General features: G+C 35.1%; 3 protein-coding genes across 4 annotated transcripts; 1 reads left to right on the top strand and 2 right to left on the bottom strand.

The window, feature by feature from the left end:
• Positions 1 to 1598: 1598 nt before the first annotated feature.
• LOC306870542 (replication factor C subunit 5-like) lies at positions 1599 to 10513 on the top strand. Its single transcript, XM_079417856.1, has 11 exons — positions 1599 to 1712; positions 2271 to 2335; positions 2663 to 2799; positions 3490 to 3569; positions 5630 to 5703; positions 6674 to 6833; positions 7319 to 7400; positions 7504 to 7633; positions 8330 to 8407; positions 8864 to 8918; positions 10170 to 10513. The coding sequence occupies exons 1-11, from the start codon at positions 1666 to 1668 to the stop codon at positions 10264 to 10266; spliced, it is 1005 nt and encodes a 334-aa protein (XP_079273982.1). The 5' UTR covers positions 1599 to 1665; the 3' UTR covers positions 10267 to 10513.
• On the bottom strand, positions 10390 to 14806 carry wsb2 (WD repeat and SOCS box containing 2). The gene is made up of 9 exons (XM_079417855.1): positions 14708 to 14806; positions 14398 to 14575; positions 13665 to 13849; positions 13414 to 13545; positions 13206 to 13306; positions 12323 to 12513; positions 11164 to 11256; positions 10935 to 11048; positions 10390 to 10822 (listed from the first exon to the last, which is right to left on the bottom strand). The coding sequence occupies exons 1-9, from the start codon at positions 14739 to 14741 to the stop codon at positions 10621 to 10623; spliced, it is 1230 nt and encodes a 409-aa protein (XP_079273981.1). The 5' UTR covers positions 14742 to 14806; the 3' UTR covers positions 10390 to 10620.
• Positions 14807 to 15232: 426 nt separating this feature from the next.
• Positions 15233 to 20742, bottom strand: LOC306870539 (V-set and immunoglobulin domain-containing protein 10-like). Of its 2 annotated transcripts, none has more exons than XM_079417854.1 (8): positions 20421 to 20742; positions 19781 to 20077; positions 18629 to 18934; positions 18132 to 18416; positions 16970 to 17251; positions 16394 to 16519; positions 16025 to 16167; positions 15233 to 15705 (listed from the first exon to the last, which is right to left on the bottom strand). In XM_079417854.1, the coding sequence occupies exons 1-7, from the start codon at positions 20494 to 20496 to the stop codon at positions 16160 to 16162; spliced, it is 1380 nt and encodes a 459-aa protein (XP_079273980.1). In that variant the 5' UTR covers positions 20497 to 20742; the 3' UTR covers positions 15233 to 15705; positions 16025 to 16159. The 2 variants fall into 2 exon arrangements, with proteins under 2 accessions (XP_079273980.1, XP_079273979.1); XM_079417853.1 differs by having other exon boundaries at positions 15239 to 15705; positions 16025 to 16321; positions 16406 to 16519; positions 20421 to 20723.
• Positions 20743 to 22192: the final 1450 nt, after the last annotated feature.

Genomic DNA, 22192 nt, shown 5'->3' on the forward strand with positions numbered 1-22192 from the left:
ATTTCAATGCGCTGCAGCTTTTTCCACATAGTCTAACACTCTTTTCACGTAATTAAATATTCTCTAATCTAACCTCTTACATTTCTTAATTAGAGTAATAAAATGAACTACTGACTTGTCGACAGCAAGAAGAACCTGCACCAGCACCACTGACAGATGAAGAGGAGACGGTCAAGTATTGGAGGATTTCTAAAATCCAAAAGTAAAAAAAATAACTTTGGCTTTTGTATTAGGAAATAAAGATAACCAACAAATTGTGAATAATTTGATTATTTAACAGCTGCGGTGGTGGTTTCGACTTGTACTACCCTTCCATCTGGCATCCTTCCATTCCATACAGTAATCAGTTTCGTTTTCAGAAGGGCGATGAACCAGAAGTATGCTTGTCATCAATGCATCCAAGCTTCCACACTGGAAATCCTGAAGGAAATTCGGATTATTGGATTACTTCCAGACATCACAGAAAGATGGTATCAAGTGAACATCATTTATCAGATTAGCCTCATTTAAACCCATTGCTACACCACTGACCTACAGTCCTGTGAAAACTCCTCTTTGATGGATTTGTGCTCAGTTCCCAGAAAGAGCGTGAGAGCGATGCACACTTTCCTTAGAATCTGCATACAGGACTTATAATGTGCTCTGCATCTCCGATGTTTTAAAGAAAACTACCATTTAAAATGGTACCGCTCAAATAAATATGCACATGAATACGGTGTAAAAAAATTATAATAACATAAATAATAGGCTATAAGGTATTTAGTCTTGTTTCCATGAAGGGAAAAAACATTTAAAATATTATTTTATTTTCCAAATTATCTGGCAATGGGGTAAGAAATTAAAAATAGCCTATTCTTGTTTCCGTTTGCATTAAGATTATTTTTCTTCTATAGAAAATGCATCTTAACTTAAGAATTTTTAAACGTTTGTACTTGAAATAAGACGAAAATACTCAGTAAGAAAAGCAATTTTGCAGCATGAATGAATGAATGAGGTATTAAAACATCGCTTAAACTTTAAAAAGGTGGAGGAGACAGAAAGAAACTCTCGGTTTACCAAAGAAAACCTGCTCCCGACCAGGTTAGGTTCACAGAGTAAGTTACCATGGTAACTGACTCACCGAGTAAGTTACCATGGTAACTGACTCTGAGTATAAGTTACCTCTCTTTCAGAAACGGGCTTGACTTACCCTGCTTTCCCGGGTTGGTCCCCCTCATTTCAGGGTTTACATACTCAGAGTTTTCACTTAACCTCCTTTCTGAAACGGGCCCCTGGTCTATAGTATGGCTAGAATGACAATAAACAAATCTTGACTCGAATAACCGGAACTGAATAAAATTCTTTATAAGCTTTATCATTTTGTGTCAACTCTTAAATACTTACAATAACTGCTCCAATATCGTATTAGGCAAAACAAATTGCGTTTTGATGAAATCATCCTTTTTAAACATGATCATTTGGAGAGCACCAAACGTATTTTCTTTAAAACTCTTATTATGAAATCACAGCAAGCTAGTTCCTCGTTAAACCCCGCCTTCATTAAAAGCGCGCTTCTGATTGGCCGAGAATCTGTCAGCAAGTGACGTTCGGGTACGGAAATCTCTGTGTAGTCAGAAAAACGCGCCAAAGCACATCTCGGGGCTAATTGAAGAAAATACTAAGAAGATGGAATCAACAACTAAAGCACAACCTCAGACGAGAAATTTACCATGGTAATGTCCTTTGTGTTCAGTAGTACAAATTTCGGTTTTATGTTCTTAGCTAATGGTTAAAAGGTGTTTATTTCACTTGAGACATTCTTTAGCCGACATGTGCAGCGCTGCACAAGTTTGCTTTGTTTACATTTGAATTGCGCTTATTCTGCACTTATGGCAATATGAATTTATGGATATTGAATTAGTATGGGCTGTAGTTGAGCTCGTCATTTAGTATGCATGAAATATATACACAAGAATGTATCAGACCTGTATTATTATTATGACAGTAATACATCGTATCATACTAATGGAGAAAAGCGACGACAACTCAAGTGAATCAGTCAATTCACTGCAAAGTAATCCTTATTAAAGCACATAAACTCTTTATTAATAATATCTACTTGTGATGATCGCTACTGCCGTTATAACAACACCATAATGTTAATATGAGGCAAATTATGGGTTATTTTAAAAAGGTAAGAAAGTTTATTAGAATTGCTGTCACTCCACTAGACTTAAGCAATATGATGAAACAAAAACAGTGTTTTAAAAATATAATTTTTTGATTTTCAGGGTTGAGAAGTACAGGCCACAGACATTAGATGACCTCATCTCTCATCAAGACATCCTGAGCACAAGTAAGCAGTGATCGATGAATTATAAATTGTACTCTTTTATTATTATTAACAAACTAAGATTTGCACTGTAATAGTAATATACAGGAGAGTCTCTGTGACTTGTTTACCCAAAATGAAAATTCAGTTGCATCCATGTTAAGTTTTAGTTTGATTTTTACACAAAACCATATGGCTTCAGAAGACTTAAATATATATTTCAGTTGTATGGACTACTTTTATGGTACTTTGCATCCGTTATTTCTAATATTCTGTAAATGACCAGTATATTCTTGAAATTTCTATATAAAGGAATTTATTATAAACGTCCTCTTTCTTTTTCTTCCACAGTTCAGAAGTTCATCAGTGAAGAACGATTGCCTCATCTGCTCTTCTATGGACCTCCAGGAACAGGAAAGACCTCTACTATACTAGCATGTGCTAAACAGCTGTACAAAGATAAAGAGTTCAACTCCATGGTCCTGGAGGTACTGTGAAAGTTTGCAGTTGTTTTCCAGATTCATATGTTTGGCGAATTTTTCCCCATGACAAAAAATACGTGGTCATCCACTTAAAAGAATAGTTCACACAAAAATAAAAAATGGCTGAAAATGTACTCACCCTCAGGCCGTCCAAGATGTACATGTTTGTTTCTTCATCAGAACAGATTTGGGGAAATTTAGCATTACATGACTTGCTGTCCAATGGATGCTCTGCAGTTAATGGGTGCCGTCAGAATGAGAGTCCAATCATCTGATAAAAACATCACAATAATTCACAAGTAATCCACACCACTCCAGTCCATCTATTAACGTCTTGTGAAGTGAAAAGCTGTGTGTTTGTAATAAACATATCCATCAAGACATTTTTAATCTCAAACCATTGCTTTCAGCTAAAATAGGGTCCTCTGTCTATAATATTGCTTCCTCTAAATTTATCCAGATCTGTTCCAAGCTAACTCCTTTATATCTTTGATGGACTGAGGGTGAGTAAATGTTCAGCAAATATTCATTTTTGGGTGAACTATTCAAGCTGTAATAGACCTATTGTTAATTTTGTCTGATATTAAGTCTATAAAATAAATTGTATATTCTATATTCATTAATTTATCACTTTTTTTTGTTTATGCTTGTTGCAAACCTTTTAAATGTTGTTGTTTTGTAATTTTACTTCATAAGCTCAATGCGTCAGATGACCGTGGCATAGATGTGGTGAGGGGACCAATCCTCAGCTTTGCCAGCACACGAACCATCTTCAAGTAAGAACAGTACTCATCCTTACATCCCATTCATGAACAATTTGTATGATATAATATCTGTTCTCACATACAACAATATATTACAGGCAACTATTTAGGGATGCACGATATTATCGGACTGATATCGGAATCGGCCGATAATGGCTTTAAATGGAAATATCGGTATCGGCCTGATATGAAAAATTATGCCGATATGTCTTGCCGATAAGAGGAATGGGTTAACTTACATGTGCTCAGGGTGTGCTAGTGATTACATCACGTCAGCAGTGTGACGTATTCTTGAAGCAAAGTGTTGTCTGAATGATGATTAGATTCACTGTTTTAGATAGCTGCACTTAATCTGTGAAAGCACATACAGAATGTTCAGTAATAGCATGTCTAGCAGCAGCCTCCCCCGGGTCCTAATGCCCGTTCCGTAAGGAGTTCTAATCTGTAGGGGGCGCTGTTGGCCTACTTCTTATTAAATTATAGTAAAATAGCCTACACAAATAACATTTAGACTGTTTCTGATTAAATAAAGCAGTAATTGATGTCATAAAATAATGAGTATGTTTTGATTTAATGGTCAGAAGCTATAGCTTACATGACACTTGTAAATTAAATAATTTTATATATACTGATTTAGTCATTAATGTGTAATATGTTTTATTTTTTAAACAAATCATGAGCTCTAAAAGATTTTCAGAATTTTTACAGCTCTTGTTTTAGACCGCCTACAAATGTTAAATCTTAAAATAAAATGTTAAGGTTAACACAGCATCTTTCTGGGGGGGGAATGCAGCAATTGATAGTTTATTTATAGTTATTTTCTAAGCTTCAATGTACTGTCAAAAAACCTTCATTATTTTTTATTTAATTCTAATAAGTTGACTCGTTACCAAAATATTTTGCTTATAATTTCTGCACAGGAGAGACTTTGTGTTGTTTCCAAACAAAAGGAAATATATCGGTATCGGCCATAATTTTATGAAAAATATCGAATATCGGCAAAATCCGATATCGTGCATCCCTACAACTATTGAATGACTAGGGTTGGGTTATCGTGTGAATTTTATCGATTCTGATTCTTAAAGATTCGATTCCAATAAGATAAAAAAATCCAGTGTAAAAAAATGAAGTCAAACATTTAGATGTCAAACATTTATTCTGTGCCGTTTTACAAAGCATTCTGTTGCAGCTGAATAACATGAGCAAAAATCAGCAGCATACAGAACACTTAGGCCTACAAGAGGAACTTTTGTCTGTGCTTTTAACAAAAATACCACCGCAAAAACAGCTACACTAATATAAATGTCAAATATTAAAGTGTAGATAAGGTAAGTAAACAGTCGGTAACTAACAAACAAATCAAGTAGCAATAGCATAAATCAATACAACTGAACCAAATTTCAGGTACAGAAACTTTAATTAAAAGTTTAAAAACCCTGCATAGTTTTTTTCATAAATAAAATATAGATTATTAATTAAAGATATTCAGTCAAGATCAGTGAATGATTTTCTTTTGTTCTTTGATTAAGGTTAATGACAGGCATCTTGTTAATTAGGCTGCTGTCTTTTTAACACCGAACACACGTAGATCTAAATATACTGTGCATGTGACTTTTCTTTCTCCTCTGTTTACTTAAGACAAAAACAGCTGTGTTTATGATGATATACTGACGTAGTTTTCTGCATTCTGGTTGATAAGTATGAAAGAAGTAAGTTCTGGCCCACAACAACCTTTAATGCAGTGGAAATGCACGGAACGGTTCGAAAATGGACACAGGCTGGGAACCCACACCGAGACCGCTGTTCTCATATGTCTATGTTCTCGCTTGCGCTGCACGCAAAAAAGGCGCAAGTTCTTTCTGTTCCTGCACTTAAATCGTTTTAAATCATATTAAAATGTGAACGCAGGAATCGCTAAGCACGTCTTATCGAATACCCTGTTCTTGGAAATTTGGAACTGGTTTTCGATATCCAACCCTATGAATGACATCTTGTCTTTAGGCTGTTATTGCATTAAAATATGTACTGTTGTTATAAAATAATGTTCCGTTCTCTATGTTTGCTTCTTGTAGGAAAGGCTTTAAGTTGGTGATCCTGGACGAGGCGGATGCTATGACCCAGGACGCACAGAATGCTTTAAGGAGAGGTAGCGTACCATCTGCCCCTCCATCAGCTCACCTGCTGAGCCCCCAAATGTCCGGATGGCAGAAGAATAGGGTTCTGCCATTTCTCTGTCCACAGTGAGACATGAATGAGAGCAGTGTCATTATGATTGGAAAAAAATATTTAGAGAGTAAATATTTGGGATATTTATGCATAGGCGGAAATCCCTATAAAAATATGATTTAAAAAACACGCTGTGTATTGTAAATAATGTAATGTAAGTAGTAAAACAACACAAACGGGGCAAAAATGTGTTTTGAGTTTAGAAATATTTTGGGTCTCCCCCTCCCTTGCCTCACAGTGCTTTGGTCCAAATGCTTTCCTCTTTTATATCACACACACACAAGTCAAGAGATTATAAGTCTCAATACTTGTGGAACTCCAGTAAGGCTGTCAATCGGATATTTTATTCACTTAAACATCGGATGAAGGGATTATTTTCTCTATGCGAGCGCGCGTGTCTGGTTTTGTGTGAGAGCAAAGAAAATATGCGTGCGAGGGAAGAGATTCGCACTCGCGCGTTATTTTAATTTGCTTTCGTGCTACAATACGCTCTCGACATTTGTCATTAAAATAACGCCTTAGTCTCCCTGCTACACTAATAGTAGTAGCTTTCCTCTGTGTATACATCCTTACAAGAACAATTTTAGCTGTATTATTTGTGTCCCCTTCAAAAATTGCTCTGGAGAAATTTAATGTATATTGTCCCCCCCTACTGTTAGATACAACTGCTTTTATGCTTTAAAATGTAATAATATGTGTTCTGGATATTATAGATAAAGATCTCTTCTTTATTGTTATTATTAAAAAATATTCTTCATTTTAAATATTTTTATGATTTAAAATAACAAATTAAAATTTTTTCAGTCCTTTTGAAGATTTATTTATGCAGACTTCATTAAACCACACCTGATTTTTACAAAATAATTTCCCCTTCTCTCTCTCTCTCTCAGTTATTGAGAAGTTTACAGAGAACACACGTTTCTGTCTGATCTGTAACTACCTTTCAAAGATCATACCTGCGCTGCAGTCTCGATGCACACGGTTTCGTTTCGGCCCCCTGTCCCAGAGCCAGATGATTCCCAGACTAGAGCATGTGATACAGCAAGAGAGGTGAGACTCTCATCACAGCAAATCCAGGTCAAGTGGGTGTTATTTCTGTATGAAATTGGTGTTCAATTGATTGCATTCTGAAAGAAATCACCACTCAATTTCTATTTTATTAATTTTTCCCGTAAAGGTAAACATTTATTTATATTTGTGTGTAATTAGAGGCGAGACCTCTTTTGTGCGGGTTGAAGATAGAGCAACATTGAAATGACCGTATTAAGACCATCCAGAATTTTTATCTGAATTTTTGGATGATATCTGTCGTGAGTCATCAGATGGATCCACTCAAAAGACCCTGAACACAAAAGACCCTGGTTGGAGTGACCCAGCCCTACGGCCCATTTGATTAAAAAACTCTTCACACAAACACACATTTTATATGGGCTCTGCCCTCTGGTGCAGGACACAACTTTGAACTAATAAAACCAAACATTGTATTTCCCTAGCTTAGATTCATGCATATTTAAAAATCTGTTTTTAACTGATAGCATTGACATCACTCCAGATGGCATGAAGGCCATTGTGACCCTTTCAACAGGAGACATGAGGCGATCATTAAACATTTTACAGGTGTGTATCATATGAAAAAGTGATGTTTTGTGGTTTGCTTATCGCATTGCAGCTGGCATGAAAAATATTGAGAAAAATCTGTATCTTGTGTTTTCATGTACAGAGTACACATATGGCCTATGGGAAGGTGACGGAGGAGATGGTGTACACATGTACTGGACATCCTCTCAGATCAGACATTGCCAACATACTGGACTGGGCCCTCAATAAAGACTTCACCACTGCATATAACCGTATCCTTTTTGATAGGTTGTTTTTATGAGAGTAGAGAGGGATACGAAATGGGATCAAAGTCACCAGTTCGCTTTGAAAGGCAGCAACTACAAAAAGTCTAAATAAAATTAAAATAAACATTAATTACATTGTATAAATTGATCATTACGAAATATAATTATTATTATTGTTAGCAGCATTATTATGTTATTAATAATAATGTAGAATGTTTATAAATCATTGATTCATTTTTTTTATTAGTTTATTAATTCCGATTTCTCTTTATATATTTTCCAAAGCATTAACACTTTCTGCCAAAATTAAAACATACATAGAAAATATTTATAATAAGAAAAACAGTCAATAAAGAAATTAATATATATATATACATACAAACATATGCACATCAGGAAAATGATCAAACTGATTATACATGTAGTATTTTGAATATGTAAAATCAAACATTAAATTTATTTTAAATTACTAGAGAAAAAGGAATAAAAAAATATAGGAATATATTTATATAATTTAATTTCATGTGCTATTATAATATTTATTAATTTCTAAAATATTGATATGTATAATTTAATAAACAATTATTTTATTAATGATGTTAAATTTTTGATTAATGAGTTTTTATACAAGAACTGGAATTGTGGTGCAAGTTGCTGATATTAATTTATGACGTTTCCAAAGTCCTTATCTGGGTCCAACAGAAATTCTGCAGCTCAAAACTCTAAAAGGTCTGGCACTTCATGATATTTTAACGGAAGTCCATCTTCTCATTCATCGTGGTAAGAATACACGCTTAATTCAGTCATGCATGGCTCTATAACTGGTTCCTGTTCAAAATAACTAAAGCAGTGCAGAACGCCACACACAACCCATCACAACTTTGATATAGTGATGAGATACATGTTTTCCCTGCCCTTGTTACCATGGAGATCATTTTGTGGTCGTCATGGAAACCGGTTGTTCTTGTTTTTAAAGGACGCCTGTTAGAAGTAGCAGAGTGTAGCATGCTTCACACACACACTAAATACATTAAATATTACACTATTTTCAGAAACCAGACTGCAATAATGAGTATATAAATGAAATTCATCACACAGCATGCCAGGTTTTCTGTAGGGTTTTTTTTTTTCAATGTGATTATTTTAAATCTGATTTATTGGTCACGCAATCAAAGTGTTGTTTGAGCACAGTTAGGGGGGTTAATTTTGCTCTTTGTTTTTGTGTTTCTATTTCAGTGGACTTCCCACCCTCCATCCGCATGGGCTTGCTTATAAAACTTGCAGATATTGAGTGAGTATATTTATTATATCAAGTTATTTAATAAATTAGTTGAGAAGTGTGTACACTGTTCTATTTATGAGTGGTTTGATTACTTAAATATGAATGAAACAAACGGCACCACTCCCATAGGACTCATGGATACTTTATCTACATGAGTTCAACCTAGATTTACCTGATTAATGGAAATATGCATTGGTCATTTGAAAATAATTATAAATATTAATCAAATTAATACTTTAATTCAGCAAGGATGCATTAAATTGGTCAAATGTGACCGCAAAAACATTTATAATGTTACTAAATATTTCTATTCCAAATAAATGCTGTTATTTTGAACTTTCTACTTCAAGAATCCTGAAAAAATTATCAGAGTTTGCTCAAAAATATTAAGCTGTGAAACTGTTTAAACCGTTTTTAACATTGGTAGTAATCATAAATGTTTGATGAACAGCAAATCAGCATATTAGAATGATTCCTGAAGGATCATGTGACACTGAAGACTGGAGTAATGATGCTTTGCATCACAATAAATAACATTTTAAAATGTAGTAAAATGGAAAAGTTTTTTTTTTTTACTGTAATCAAATGATTGCAGCCTTGGTGAGAATAAGACACTTTTAAAAACCACAAAAAAATTGTACCAACCCTAAACTTTTCAGCAGTAGATGAAGTTTATTATGTATTATTATGCCATATCAACCTGCAGCCCAAGACCGGTTGCCCACTGAAGCTAAGCAGGGTTGAGCCTGGTCAGTACCTGGATGGGAGACTTCTGGTAAAAACTAGGTTGCTGTTGGAAGAGGTGTTAGTGAGGCCAGCAGGGGGTGCTCACCCTGTGGTCTGTGTGGGTCCTAACGCCCCGGTATAGTGACGGGGACACTATACTGTCAAAAAGCACTGTCTTTCGGATGAGACGTTAAACCGAGGTCCTGACTCTCTGTGGTCATTAAAAATCCCATGGCACTTCTCGTAAAGAGTAGGGTTGTAACCCCGGTGTCCTGGCCAAATTCCCTCCACTGGCCCTTGTCTATCATGGCCTCCTAATAATCCCCATACACTTGATTGGCTCAATGACTCTCTCTCCTCTCCACCTGCACACTGGTGGTGGTCGAGGAGAGACCCCCCACATGATTGTAAAGCGCTTTGGGTGTACAGCAATACACAATAAGGCGCTATATAAAAAATGCATCATTCATCATCATTCATCATTCATGTACTCGAGTGAGCTTCAACTTGTGCTCTTTCCTTTTTAACCATAAGATATCGTCTGGCCTCTGGAACCAATGAGAAGATCCAACTGAGCTCAATGGTTGCAGCTTTCCAGGCTGTTAGAGACATCGTAGCCAGCGATGGGTAGACCATTGGTTCACACTTTGAAAGGGTTATGTAACATAGATCTGTGATGTCATGAGAGGAAGTTGTTTACTTCTTCATATTGTTCTGACAAAAAAAAAAAAACAGAACCCTGTAATATTTTTTTGAAATGTTTATTTTTTTAAGCTTAAAATAATGCTTGTCTCATTACTTTGTAAAACAAATGCTACATTTTCAAAGTAGTTATGTAAAGAATAAAGTCTTTAAATAAATATTTCAAGTATGGTGTCACAATAATGTCTGTTTTGAAAGCATAACCGTCTGAGGAAATTAGGCATCCTAGAAAATTATGCAACATTTAAAGCAAAGTTTGACCCATAAACATGACTGTTTTCAGTCATCTGCTGTGTTCTTTACAATATACAATCTTTTTCTTTGGCATGTCCCTGTAGGTAAGGTATTCCAGGATTTTTTTCGGCAAGGGAAGAGCCTCCACTTGATAGGTTGAAATGGAGAATCTCAGGGCAATCCGGCACAGATGCTTAAGGCTCAGAACGACACGAGGAACTATCCAGAGTTTTACATGTCCATCTCTGCACCTATAATCAAATATAAAGAACTACTTAATATTTATTCCAGTATACAAGCAGAAGAAAAATCTAGAGTAAACTGTCAGCCGATGTTCCAAAACAATAATGTGACTTGAAATACCCTGTAGCGATGACGTCCCCGTGTGGATGGAAAGCACAGCACACGCCACCGGCTCGGTTGTAATCAGTGTCTGTGACTAGTTTATTTCGTTCCACATCCCAGATCCGTAATGCCCTGCAACACAGCACAGTGTCATTGGAAACAACAGAGAAAGGTGAGGTCACAAGGGAGATGTCTGGTCATGTAGTTCTGAAGATCTCAGATCTCAAAGGGATGGTTCACTGCTCACCTATAGTCTTTAAAAGCCAGCAGCAGTCCAACCGGAGAGAAGCTAAGAGATGTCAGTAGATTGTCACTTCTGTAAGCACACACCTCGCAGTCTCTGAAAGAGAAGAAAATAGCTGTTACGATTTCCGACACGCTATAGTTCACCTGGAAATTGTAATTGGCTGGATTATGTACTCACCCTCAGGCCTGTCAAGATGTAGATGAGTTTGATTTTTCATCAGAAGAGATTTGGAGAAATTTAGCATTACATCACTTGCTCACTGCAGTGAATGGGTGCCGTCAGAATGAGAGTCCAAACAGCTGATAAAAACATCACAATAATCCACACCACTCCAGTCCATCAAACAAAAAGTTGCATGTTTGTAAGAAACAAATCCATCATTGATAAGTTTTTTATTTAAAATATGAGTCTTCTATCCATAAAACTGCTTCTTCCAGTAAAAAAGCCATCTCATCTGAATCAGGAATGAAATATGCACAGATTAAGCATTGCTCACAGGCAAAAACAGTTCTAAACAAACAAGTCAGTGGATTTTGATGTGAGAGGACAATAGTGGATGGAAGAAATTTTATGAATCATGGTCTCATATTTTGGCCAGAAGTGAAAGTTTAAATTTAAAACGCCATGATGATGGATTTGTTTCTTAGAAACGAGCAGCTTTTCACTTCACAAGATGTTAATTGATGGACTGGAGTCATGTGATTATTGTGGTGTTTTTATCATTCTGACGGCACCCATTCACTGCAGAGGTTCCATTTATGAACGTGATTAAATGCTATATTTCTCCAAATCTGTTCCAGTGAAGAAACAAACTGATCTACACCTCGAATGGCCGAAGGTGCATACATTTTCAGCAAATGTTTATTTTTGGGTGAACTATTCTTTAACCATATTAGTTAGGAAACTGGGCGATTTATGTCTACATTTATAAAAACATCAAATCATTCAGCATTTAATGTACTAGCGTGCCTGAAAAAATTTAAATCTGTCATCAAAAAAAATTGTCCGTCTTTTGTGACGCACGAAAGATGACACATTCCCACTGTTATTAACTTTTTGTATTTCTTTTTTTTTATTATTTTAAACAATCATGCTTATTGTAAATCTGTAATAAAAAAAATAGGATATAAGAAAATAACATCTTGGTTGACCAACATACTCTACTCTAGTGAGGAGATCAGCGGTATAGGGGTCCCACAGGTCCAGCCACCAGCCTGTAGTCGAATGATACGAAGCGATCGCGAGCAGTGCTCCATCCTGGGAAAAGTCACATGATGTCATGGTGCGCTCGTGGTCATATGTAAGGTGTCTCATGAAGGTGTAGGACCGCAAGCTCCACAAATACACCTTCTGTTGGGAAAACAACATTCAGACGATGTAACACAGTTCAGTAATCACAATCACAAAAATAAAAAGAACAGTGTTATTATTATTTTATCAGCATGGCTCCACAGGATATCCTGTTGCAGAGTCCAAAAGTTTCCCTGATTATATAACTAAACCTGTTAGATAGCTACTAGAAGACATCCTAGCAGAGTAACCACACCTTCAGCGCAGTATACTGTACAAAAGTGTTCAAATACTTTTTGTCTTCATTTTGAACACTTCAGCTACTACTATTATTTATTATACAAAAACTTCTGTTTCTGAGATGTTTTGCTTTGGAACACATGCGTGTGCTTTGTGTATTAAAAAAAAAAGCACTTATTTGCTACTTAATGAATAAAAAATAAATTCTTTGTTGACGTTTTGTTATTTAATGCATACAGCTTTTCAGGCCACTGCAGCATTGTTGTTCATTAAAATAAAATGTAAAAAAGTAGATAGATAAGCAACTAACTGAAATACAATAAAGTTTAAGTTTCAATTACCGAGGCTGAAAAAATTAAAGCTACACATAAATATTAAAAAGAAATAAACTAATAAAACTGACAAAAACACAGAAAAATCACTAAAATAAACAAAATATAAAGTAAAAGCTCATTTGAAACATTAATTAATAATGTATCAGTATATAAATAATGCTAAAAAAAGAAACTCACCGAGTCGAGGTTACAAACAGAGGCAATCACACTGCTGTCAGGTGATATGGAACATCTGAAGACCCAGTAGTCTGGACCCCGCAGCACATGGGGACAGGCGCCTGCAAAAATCAGCATTGCTATCTTCATAAGTACAAAATGAAAGGTCATGAAAACTTATTTTCATCCCATTGCAAAGATACGCTGCTTCCACATCAGATGCTCTGACCTTTCTTCGCCAAGTCCCATATCCTTAAAGTTTTGTCTCGGGAGGCTGATACAAGCGTGAGACTTCCATTTGGAGTGAAGACTAAATCCCTGACAAGAGCCTGATGTCCGGTTAGAGTAACCCGCAGATTTCCTGAAGACAGAACAGGGATTTACTAACATATTAAAACTTTACACTACATGTGTATAACCCCATGCTGTTAATATTTAGCCCAATCTAAATTCTTATTGGAGTCCAGAGTTCAGTCTTACCAGTTGAGACGACCCACACTTGGATTGCTCCGTTGTTCAGACCAATGGCCAGCAGTAGCTCATGATCACATCCGTTCTGATGTAAAGCATCCACTCGAGTAGAGAGGCAGGGTCCAAACGCCAGTGCCCACACCGTCTGCCCACAGTTAAGTGTCTTCTCTTCACTGCATCCAGCTTCGGTGCTACTGTTAATACAAAGAGAAACGTAGTTCAGCTGTGCTCTACATTCAAGTATGAGATGTTCCAGCTCAGCTTCCTCTATTATTGTTCCTTTATTGCTCCACATTACCCTGCTAAATGTTCATGTAGATTAATGTATATTAAAATAAGTAGTACTATGGTAGTACCATGGTACTGTGATATATCCCATGTACAATTTTTGGTAACACTTTATTTTAAGGTGTCCTTGTTACGTTACATGTAATTACTATAGTAATAGCAAAAAAATATGCATAATTACATGCAATAACCCTAATCCTAACCCTATAGTAAATACATGTTGTTAATTAATATTACTCAGTAATTAAATGTATAATTACACTGTAACAAGGACACTTTAAAATAAAGTGTAACCCATTTTTTAATGGTAAACCAGCTATGACCAGCCAACAAGGACCGGTTTAGCTGTGATATTACTTTTTTGTTAGTGACAGGTTCCCATAATATTAATTTACCGTGGTGTTACATATAAGCCTATATTTATTAACCCATTGTGTTATGAACACAGACGCACTCTTTGGATGTCAGCGGCCAGGAGAGGAGTTTGACGATGCCGTGTCCCATCGACCAGGCTAAATAAGATCCGTCCGGGGAGAAGCGGACGCTCCATGTCTCGCAGCCGGCGGAGCCGTACAGACGCGGGGGATGAGCGGGTTTCAGCTCCGCGATCAGATCATCACAATTAAAGAGTCCTGTCATGTACAAAGACAAATGCGCATATGCGGAACTAATCATTTTCTACTAATATGAACACGTATTTTCCTCATTTATCAAATGCATATGATTATATATCATCTAAATTATGTGAATTGTCATTGTCTTACCTTTGACAGTACAACCTCGAAGCGAAGCGCACATCTTACCACTGAAATCATGAATGTATAATTTCACCTCTCGTCTACATATTCATTTCACTAGGGGGCGTGGCCAGATGGGCAACCCACGTGACCCCGTCGTCAAGCGTGTATCATTTCTGAGTACAGTACATACTTGGGTGTGTCTACTGTATATTTACAATGTTAATGTGATTTATATCTCAGGTATCGTGAGTTTACAGCTTTGAATACATTTTATTTTATAGTGTCATTTAAAGCTAGTTTAAGTATTGTTTTATACATTACTGCACACCCGCAATTCTCATTAAAAAGATCTTATTTCTAATTATATAATGGCAAAAAAAAAACATGTTAGTATTTGGTTGTACTGCCTTCAATTTAGGCTTAAATTTTAGCTGTTTAATCACACACACACACGTTAGTAAAATGCCTGGATGCTTTACAGTATGGGAAATTTACGTAATTGTCATGAAAATTCATTCACAATGCAAAGAAATTGTAATGGTACAAAATAGGCTTCGTATAATTAAGGATTTTTATTATTATTCTTACTATGCCACAAAATATGACCCAGACATTTTTGTTGAGATTCACCCAAAATAATTTTACAGAAAGAATCATTCAAACCAGTTCAAGCAACAATAACATTTCGTAACACAGTTCATTGACATACTGTAGTAAATATGTACATATGTGTAGTAAAAGTTTGAATTTTCATGAATTGAGGCCAGTAAGTTAAAAACTAATACTGAAAATAAAAACAGGGCCTTTCTAAAATGAGTTTAAGACCTTTACACTTTACACAGATTGCTGGAATATTATACAAGGAAAATATCACATAAAACAAACAAATAATTTAGCAGAGTTGACCATTTGGAAGATTGATTTTCTGTACATTTAAACTGATAACTAACAGTCTGCAGACTGTTATACTGGTTCTGGATGTGTTTGATCGGTGTGTTGTACTGTTCTATCTTCATGATCACCTGTAAAATAAACACACTTGTTTCAGCAAATCCAAAAGTACAAAAAAATATATATTTATCAGCAATACTAAATATTTCAGAGCTAAGCATAACTAAAGAAAATATATTCAATACAGAATGTTTTGCAAATGTTTTTTTACAAAAAAAAAAAAAATCTATCATATTTCCAGGTTTTTCAAGCTGATTATCAAAAATATTGCCTTACTTTTATTTGTTTAAATTCATCATGATATAAAATTTCCCAGTTCCCAATGCTTTCAAATCAAACTCCTTTTGCTACACAAACGTCTGAACAATATCCAGGACACCGCTGACTTACTGGATGGTATTCTGTGAATCTCTACGAGTGTGGTTGCATGACCGTTTGTCAGCGGAGGGAGTCGTGGAACAGTATCATGGAAAATTTCCTCTTCATCTGAATCCACTAAACTCAGTATTTCCCCTCTGTCATCATCTAATTGACTAGAAAGAAAATGTTACGCCTCAGCTTTACACATCCTTACAGTGCATATTATATGTATGAAGACAAACTCATATTTTGCAATAATGCTGATATATTACTATGATTATTAATGAGCTGTAATGTTTTGCGGTAATACTTACCTAAATCCTAAACCTGTAAAATAAAAATAAACATTAATACAAATTATCTTTATAAAAAAAAGTTTTATTTAGGCACTCAGTGTGCAAAAATACTTACCAATGCAAATTCTATCCCGCTTTGAATATACTGTCACACCGATAGTGATTCCAATCATCATTATCAAAACAGAAACAAAGACACCAACCACAGCCCCTTCATTACCTGCAGAAGCTGAGAACAAAGATTAAATGTAGTCATACTGTACACAGTCTGAAATTTATTTTATCACAAAGGGAAGAAGTTCATTGTGTAATCCTTTTGCAAAGGGATAGGTATTACAGAGCAATGTCAGAAACATCTTGTCTGATCACATTCATGCACAGGTGTCATAGCTTTAGCATCACTAGTATTTAAAGATCTCTGATGCTTTAAAACATGCATCTAATTCTTAAACAACTGAAATCATAAGATTACTTAAATGCAAATAATACAATTAAATATCCAGACATATTATAAAAATAGGAATGGTCTAAAAATAGGTTTCGTTAACTTTATCCTTTATTCATGTTATTTTGAATTTGAGTTCAAATGTGATTGGGCATGTTTTAAATAGGAATAAAATCATTCTTGTTGTATAAAAAAAATAACAAGTATGGAGAAACATTCAAGTTTCTAACTTACTCTTCACAGTAAGATACACTTCCAGCTCTTTTGGACCAAGAGGGTTTATACTGTAGCAGAAGTAGATCCCTTCATCTTTCTTTGTTACATTGACTATAGTGAGTTTGTAGTTGGGGTTGTTATCAGACACAATATATTTGGACGTGGTGTTGATGATCTTCTTGTCCTTTTGCATCCAGACAGTCTTAGCCGGTGGTAGAGATTCGGTCTCAATACAGCTGAGGGTGATATTGCTGCCCACCAAAGCGGTTACCATGGGATCGCCTAAGGGGTACGGCTTCACTGGAAGACACATCAAATATAATGGTTTAAATTTAGTAAATTTAGCCAGAGATGCAGTGGAAGAAGATGAAGACAAGCAGAAACTCAAGCTGTAATATTCTGGGAATGTTTAAAGATCAAAACTCAAAAGAACTGCACATATAGTGGCTGATTTTAAAGAAGTTTCGTAACCCTGGCCCAAACTCACAACATCGGTCGGCCCACTCAAAGAAAATAAAGTTTCATATGTGCTACTAGAAGCATTTCAAATTTAAGCAAAAACTGGACTGATATTATAGATTAGAAAATGTGATTAGAAAAATAAATGTGGGGTGGGTAAGATTTTTGAAAGAAGTCTTCTATACTCACCAATGCTGCCTTTGATCAAAAATACAGTAAAACAGAAATATTATTACATTTTCAATTAACTGAGTTCTATTTAAATATTTTAAAATGTAATTTATTCCTGTGTTGACAAAGCTGAATTTTTAGTATCATCATTACTCCAGTCTTCAGTGTCACATGATCCTGCAGAAATCCTTTTAATGTGCTAATTTGCTGCTGAAGAATCATTTATTATTAACAATGTTGAAAGAAATTGTTATGCTGCCTAATATATTTTTGTGCAAACTGTGATTCCCTTTTTCTGGATTATTTTATTAATAAAAAGTTATTTTAAAAACAGCATTTATTTTAAATGTACATTTCTGGTAGCATAATAAATGTCTTCACTGTCAATTTTGATCTATTTAATGATCTCTTGCTGGGGGAAAAAAAAATTATTAATTTCTTTAAAAAAAAAATCAATACACTGAGAAAGATAAAACAACACAGAAGTTAAATCTCATTAAAGCAAAGAAAAACAATAAAAACTGTAGTCCTATAGAAAAAATGGGCTTACTGAGCTTAAAGGAGCAGGAATTCTCCACTCCAGTCACATGATGTCCAATACACTTCACTTCCTCTCCACTGTCCAATATAAACCCATTCACATGGACCTCCAAACGCTCTGTCTCCTGGGATGTGGAGTTGACCGTGGGGCCCTTGGCTATTACATGTTCTTCAAGGACCTCATGCCAGTCCAGAGTGGGCACAGGGTAACCTCCATACCAGCTACATATGAACAAGAAATCCAATGGCTCATTTACTATCTCCCAACTGCACTCTGGATGCCTCTCCGGAGCATCTGAAAAATACATTATAGAGACAATTAAAGCACACATTATAAAACACAGACATAACAAACAAAACCTATACAGATAACGGCAACAGAAAATATTTTTTAATTGTCAAGGTAAATGGAAAGAACCAAATAAAACAAAAACTCCAGTTGATTCAAAGAATCAATTATGAGCTTACATTTCCAATCTTTTTTTTTTTTTAAATATGAAAACTTACAGTAAACTAGCAGCTCCTGGCTTTTGTTCACAGTTGTCTTGGAGAGTGTATTCTGGGATGTACAGGTGTACATCCCTTGATCGCTTGGTTGGATGTTACTTATAGAGAACTCAAGGAATGATTTGTTCCCAGATGCCCTGTCATAACTGTCCAGTGCCAAATCTTCAACAGTCCATGTCAAGTTTTGTGAGGGAAAAGACTCACTGGAGCAGTTAAAATGCACATCTGTGCCTTTTTTGACATATATTGTTCCATTCTGTAGGAGAGCTGCTGGTTGTATGGCCAGTGAGACACTAGTTGGACCTTCTGAAATTTAATACAAATGTATGAACATAATTATTCATCTATCTTTCACAAACCACCTGTCATTTCAACCATCATCAAAAATGTTTCTTTAGAACTTCAGAATCAGCTGTTCTTAAAATATTACGTATCAAATGAACATTCTGACCTTCAATAACACACACTACCATTCAACAGTTTGGTGTAAGTAAGAGATATATATAATTTATTTTTATTTTTGAAAGAAGGCTTTTATGCTGTAATAATATTAGAATTTTAAATAAATGTTTTCTAATTTAATATATTTTAAATGTCATTTATTTCTGTGATGCAAAGCTACATTTTCAGCATCATTTTACTCAAGTCTTCAAGTGTCACATGATCCTTCAGAAATCATTGCAATGTACTGATTTGCTACTCAAGAAACATTTCTGATTATACTGAAAACAGTGGTGTTGTGCCTGCTTCATATTTTTTGTGGTAAATGTGATTGATTTTATTCATTAATGAATAGAAAGTTTAAAAACAGCATTAATTTGAAACTGATTTTTCTTTACCTTTTGATGAATTTAAAGTGTGCTCGCTAAATAAAAATATTCACTTTATTTCAAAAGATATTTCTGACCCCAAACCTTCGCACTTTTTAAAAATGTTAAGAGAAACTAAACTGTAATATTTCTTGTTGTGTTCGGTTAGTCGTTACGCATGGTGTCTATCCTATGCATCTCAGTCACATGATTGCATTGCAGTTAAACCAGAAAAACCAGTTTGAAGTCAGACTCCCGATCTCACAGAAACCAGAGACATCTATTGCATATCAAAACTTTCCATTGTCACATTAGTACGATTTAGATATCCATAGCACCATACCGGCAACTCGAAGCAGGATGTTTGAGAGAGTTTGCCATGAGCTGCCATCCTTTGTTTGGGATTCACATTCATACCGGCCTTCATCTATATACTGGAGGCCACTGATCCAAAGAGAGCCATTGTTTGAAATGGAAAGATGCTCTGATGGCTTCGAGGGGTTTTGGGTTGCAACAACAACCCCATTTTTGTTCCAGCGATAAAGAAGTGAAGATGCATTAACTGGCTGGTCAAGACACTGTAGTATAGCATTCCCACCCTTCTCTCCAGTAACATACCGCTGCACCTGCTCCTCTGACACTACAGGAAGAAGGACAGAGAAATGTGGTTTAGAGCAGTACTGTGATCATGATCAAACATGCAGCAAAAGTACTGTGGGAATACCATGTTTTTGAATACAGTGCAATTGTAATATCTTAGATCTTGAAGTATCATGTCAATATAATTTTGTACAATGGCTTCAATTACAAAAAGTACTATGGTACCTCCATTGGGGTTTGAACATGTACCATGGTATTTTTGGAAATTCCCTGAAACACCATGTAAACACTATAGTAAATGACTATTGTAGTTTCTATATAAAATACATAAGAATACCTCAGTATAATATCTCTTGTAAAAGTGAAACCAAAATTTTCCTCACCTGTTTGATGTGACAGAAGAAGCAGATGTAGAAATATTGCAGATATTATCATTTTAGGATTGTAAGGATATCCCATCAGATTATAGGATCAAATATTTCCTTGGCAAATTCACTTGCTTCCTTTTGTTTCCCGGCAAACGCATCAAACCCTTTTCTATGAACTAAATAAGTAACCAGAAATTATTAAGATAAAATCGCGACAGTGCTAAACTCGTTTTGGGCTTCGAATCCTGTATATTTTGGGTCACGCTTGATTCATGCCCATCTTCAACCTGTTTTCCTGCGTTCTTTCCCGGAAACTTTGAATTTGCTGTTTGACCACACCCTTCACCTGCGCTCTTAAAGAGACACACACCGCATTTAACGCACGCGTGCGAGTCGAGTCTGGCAGGTTGATCAAGCTCACAGGCACAACGTTAGGACAGGGGGTTCAGACCTGTATTTTACTATGCCCAGTACTGTGTACTCTTTATTTTGACATATTATCCCTGAAAGCATCCCTCATATCCAATTTCCATTCCTTACTGTGGAAATTATTAGGGGAGCGCGGAGCACAAAGTAACACACGTTACACGTTAGTTGTAACACACGTTTTTTAAATATTTCCACACATGCTAGTTACTAGTTTACTAGTTACCATATCAACATTATATAGAAAAAAAGTGCGCCAAAATTCAAAAGTATTTTGAAGATATCGCTGAACATTTATTTGACCAGGTTTTAAGCAGATGGGGTAAGGTGTAACACTGCGTTACAATCTGCCCTGCCGTGCTATTCTATGACATTAGCGATGTAATTCACACTATTTACTTTAATACATTTTAATGAGAAACGACGAGAAACAGAATAAAGACTAACAATCATTGTTTAATGTTCAGAAATTATTATTTCAAGACATGGAAAGCATTTTGCCTCGTTTATATGGGCCCTCCCAGGCATGGTTGCACTGTGTTCATTGTCAAACTCAAAAATCAGATTACTTTTAATTATTAAAAAACATCATTATTTTATTTAAAATAAATAATAATTTTATTTTATTGACAAAATATTTTAGTTTATCTTGTATATTTTTTTCATAAGATCAGATAGCATTTTAGGGTGTCATATGGTCATGTTACAATGTACCCCTCAGCTGTTACAATGTACCCCACCTACGGGGCATGTTGTCAGATTTCACCTCCAATTTTTGAGGGTAAATAAAGAAAAACGTATACACTGTATTTATGAAACAAAGCAATATATTTGTACTAGACAAGTGTGAAATTACTGTGGATAAAAAATTATACTCTGAACACGAAGTGGATTTACACAATTTGAGAAAGTCAAAAAGTGTTACTTTGTGCCCCGCTCTCCCCTACTCAATTACTGAAATTAAATCATTAAATAAATGTTGAAATATATGTATAAATCGTTCAACGCATAATTTAATAATTAAATACATAAATAAATGAATAAATAAATAAATATCTATCTATCTATCTATCTATCTATCTATCTATTTATCCATTCATTCATTTATTTCCTCTTATCTTCCTCGTAAAATGAATGAATAAATGAATATATTTATATATGTATTTAAGTATGTACTTAACGATTTATTTATATATTTCAACATTTATTAAATTATTTAATTTTGAGTAATTTGGCCTTACATAGGAAATACATACTTTACTTACCATGTAAATACATACTTGTTTTATTTACATTTGCATATATACAGTACGTAAATGCACACATCTGTACATAAACCTACTGATCTTGATGTTTATTTA

Source organism: Barbus barbus (assembly GCF_936440315.1).
Source record: "Barbus barbus genome assembly, chromosome: 5".
In the NCBI taxonomy this organism is placed as follows: Eukaryota; Metazoa; Chordata; class Actinopteri; order Cypriniformes; family Cyprinidae; genus Barbus; species Barbus barbus.

What these genes read in the sequence shown, in the direction of transcription:
- LOC306870542 (XM_079417856.1), top strand. Translation starts at nt 1,666, where the DNA reads ATGGAATCAACAACTAAAGCACAACCTCAGACGAGAAATTTACCATG. An exon ending in CAGACGAGAAATTTACCATG is followed by an intron (nt 1,713 to 2,270) that starts GTAATGTCCTTT and finishes TTTGATTTTCAG; the next exon opens with GGTTGAGAAGTACAGGCCAC. An exon ending in CATGTGATACAGCAAGAGAG is followed by an intron (nt 6,834 to 7,318) that starts GTGAGACTCTCA and finishes TTTAACTGATAG; the next exon opens with CATTGACATCACTCCAGATG.
- wsb2 (XM_079417855.1), bottom strand. Translation starts at nt 14,741, where the DNA reads ATGTGCGCTTCGCTTCGAGGTTGTACTGTCAAAG. An exon ending in ATGGGACTTGGCGAAGAAAG is followed by an intron (nt 13,307 to 13,413) that starts GTCAGAGCATCT and finishes TGATTTTTGCAG; the next exon opens with GCGCCTGTCCCCATGTGCTG. An exon ending in CTGGCTTTTAAAGACTATAG is followed by an intron (nt 11,049 to 11,163) that starts GTGAGCAGTGAA and finishes GCTGTGTTGCAG; the next exon opens with GGCATTACGGATCTGGGATG.
- LOC306870539 (XM_079417854.1), bottom strand. Translation starts at nt 20,496, where the DNA reads ATGGGATATCCTTACAATCCTAAAATGATAATATCTGCAATATTTCTA. An exon ending in CATCCTGCTTCGAGTTGCCG is followed by an intron (nt 18,935 to 19,780) that starts GTATGGTGCTAT and finishes ATTAAATTTCAG; the next exon opens with AAGGTCCAACTAGTGTCTCA. An exon ending in TTCCTGCTCCTTTAAGCTCA is followed by an intron (nt 17,252 to 18,131) that starts GTAAGCCCATTT and finishes TGTGTCTTCCAG; the next exon opens with TGAAGCCGTACCCCTTAGGC.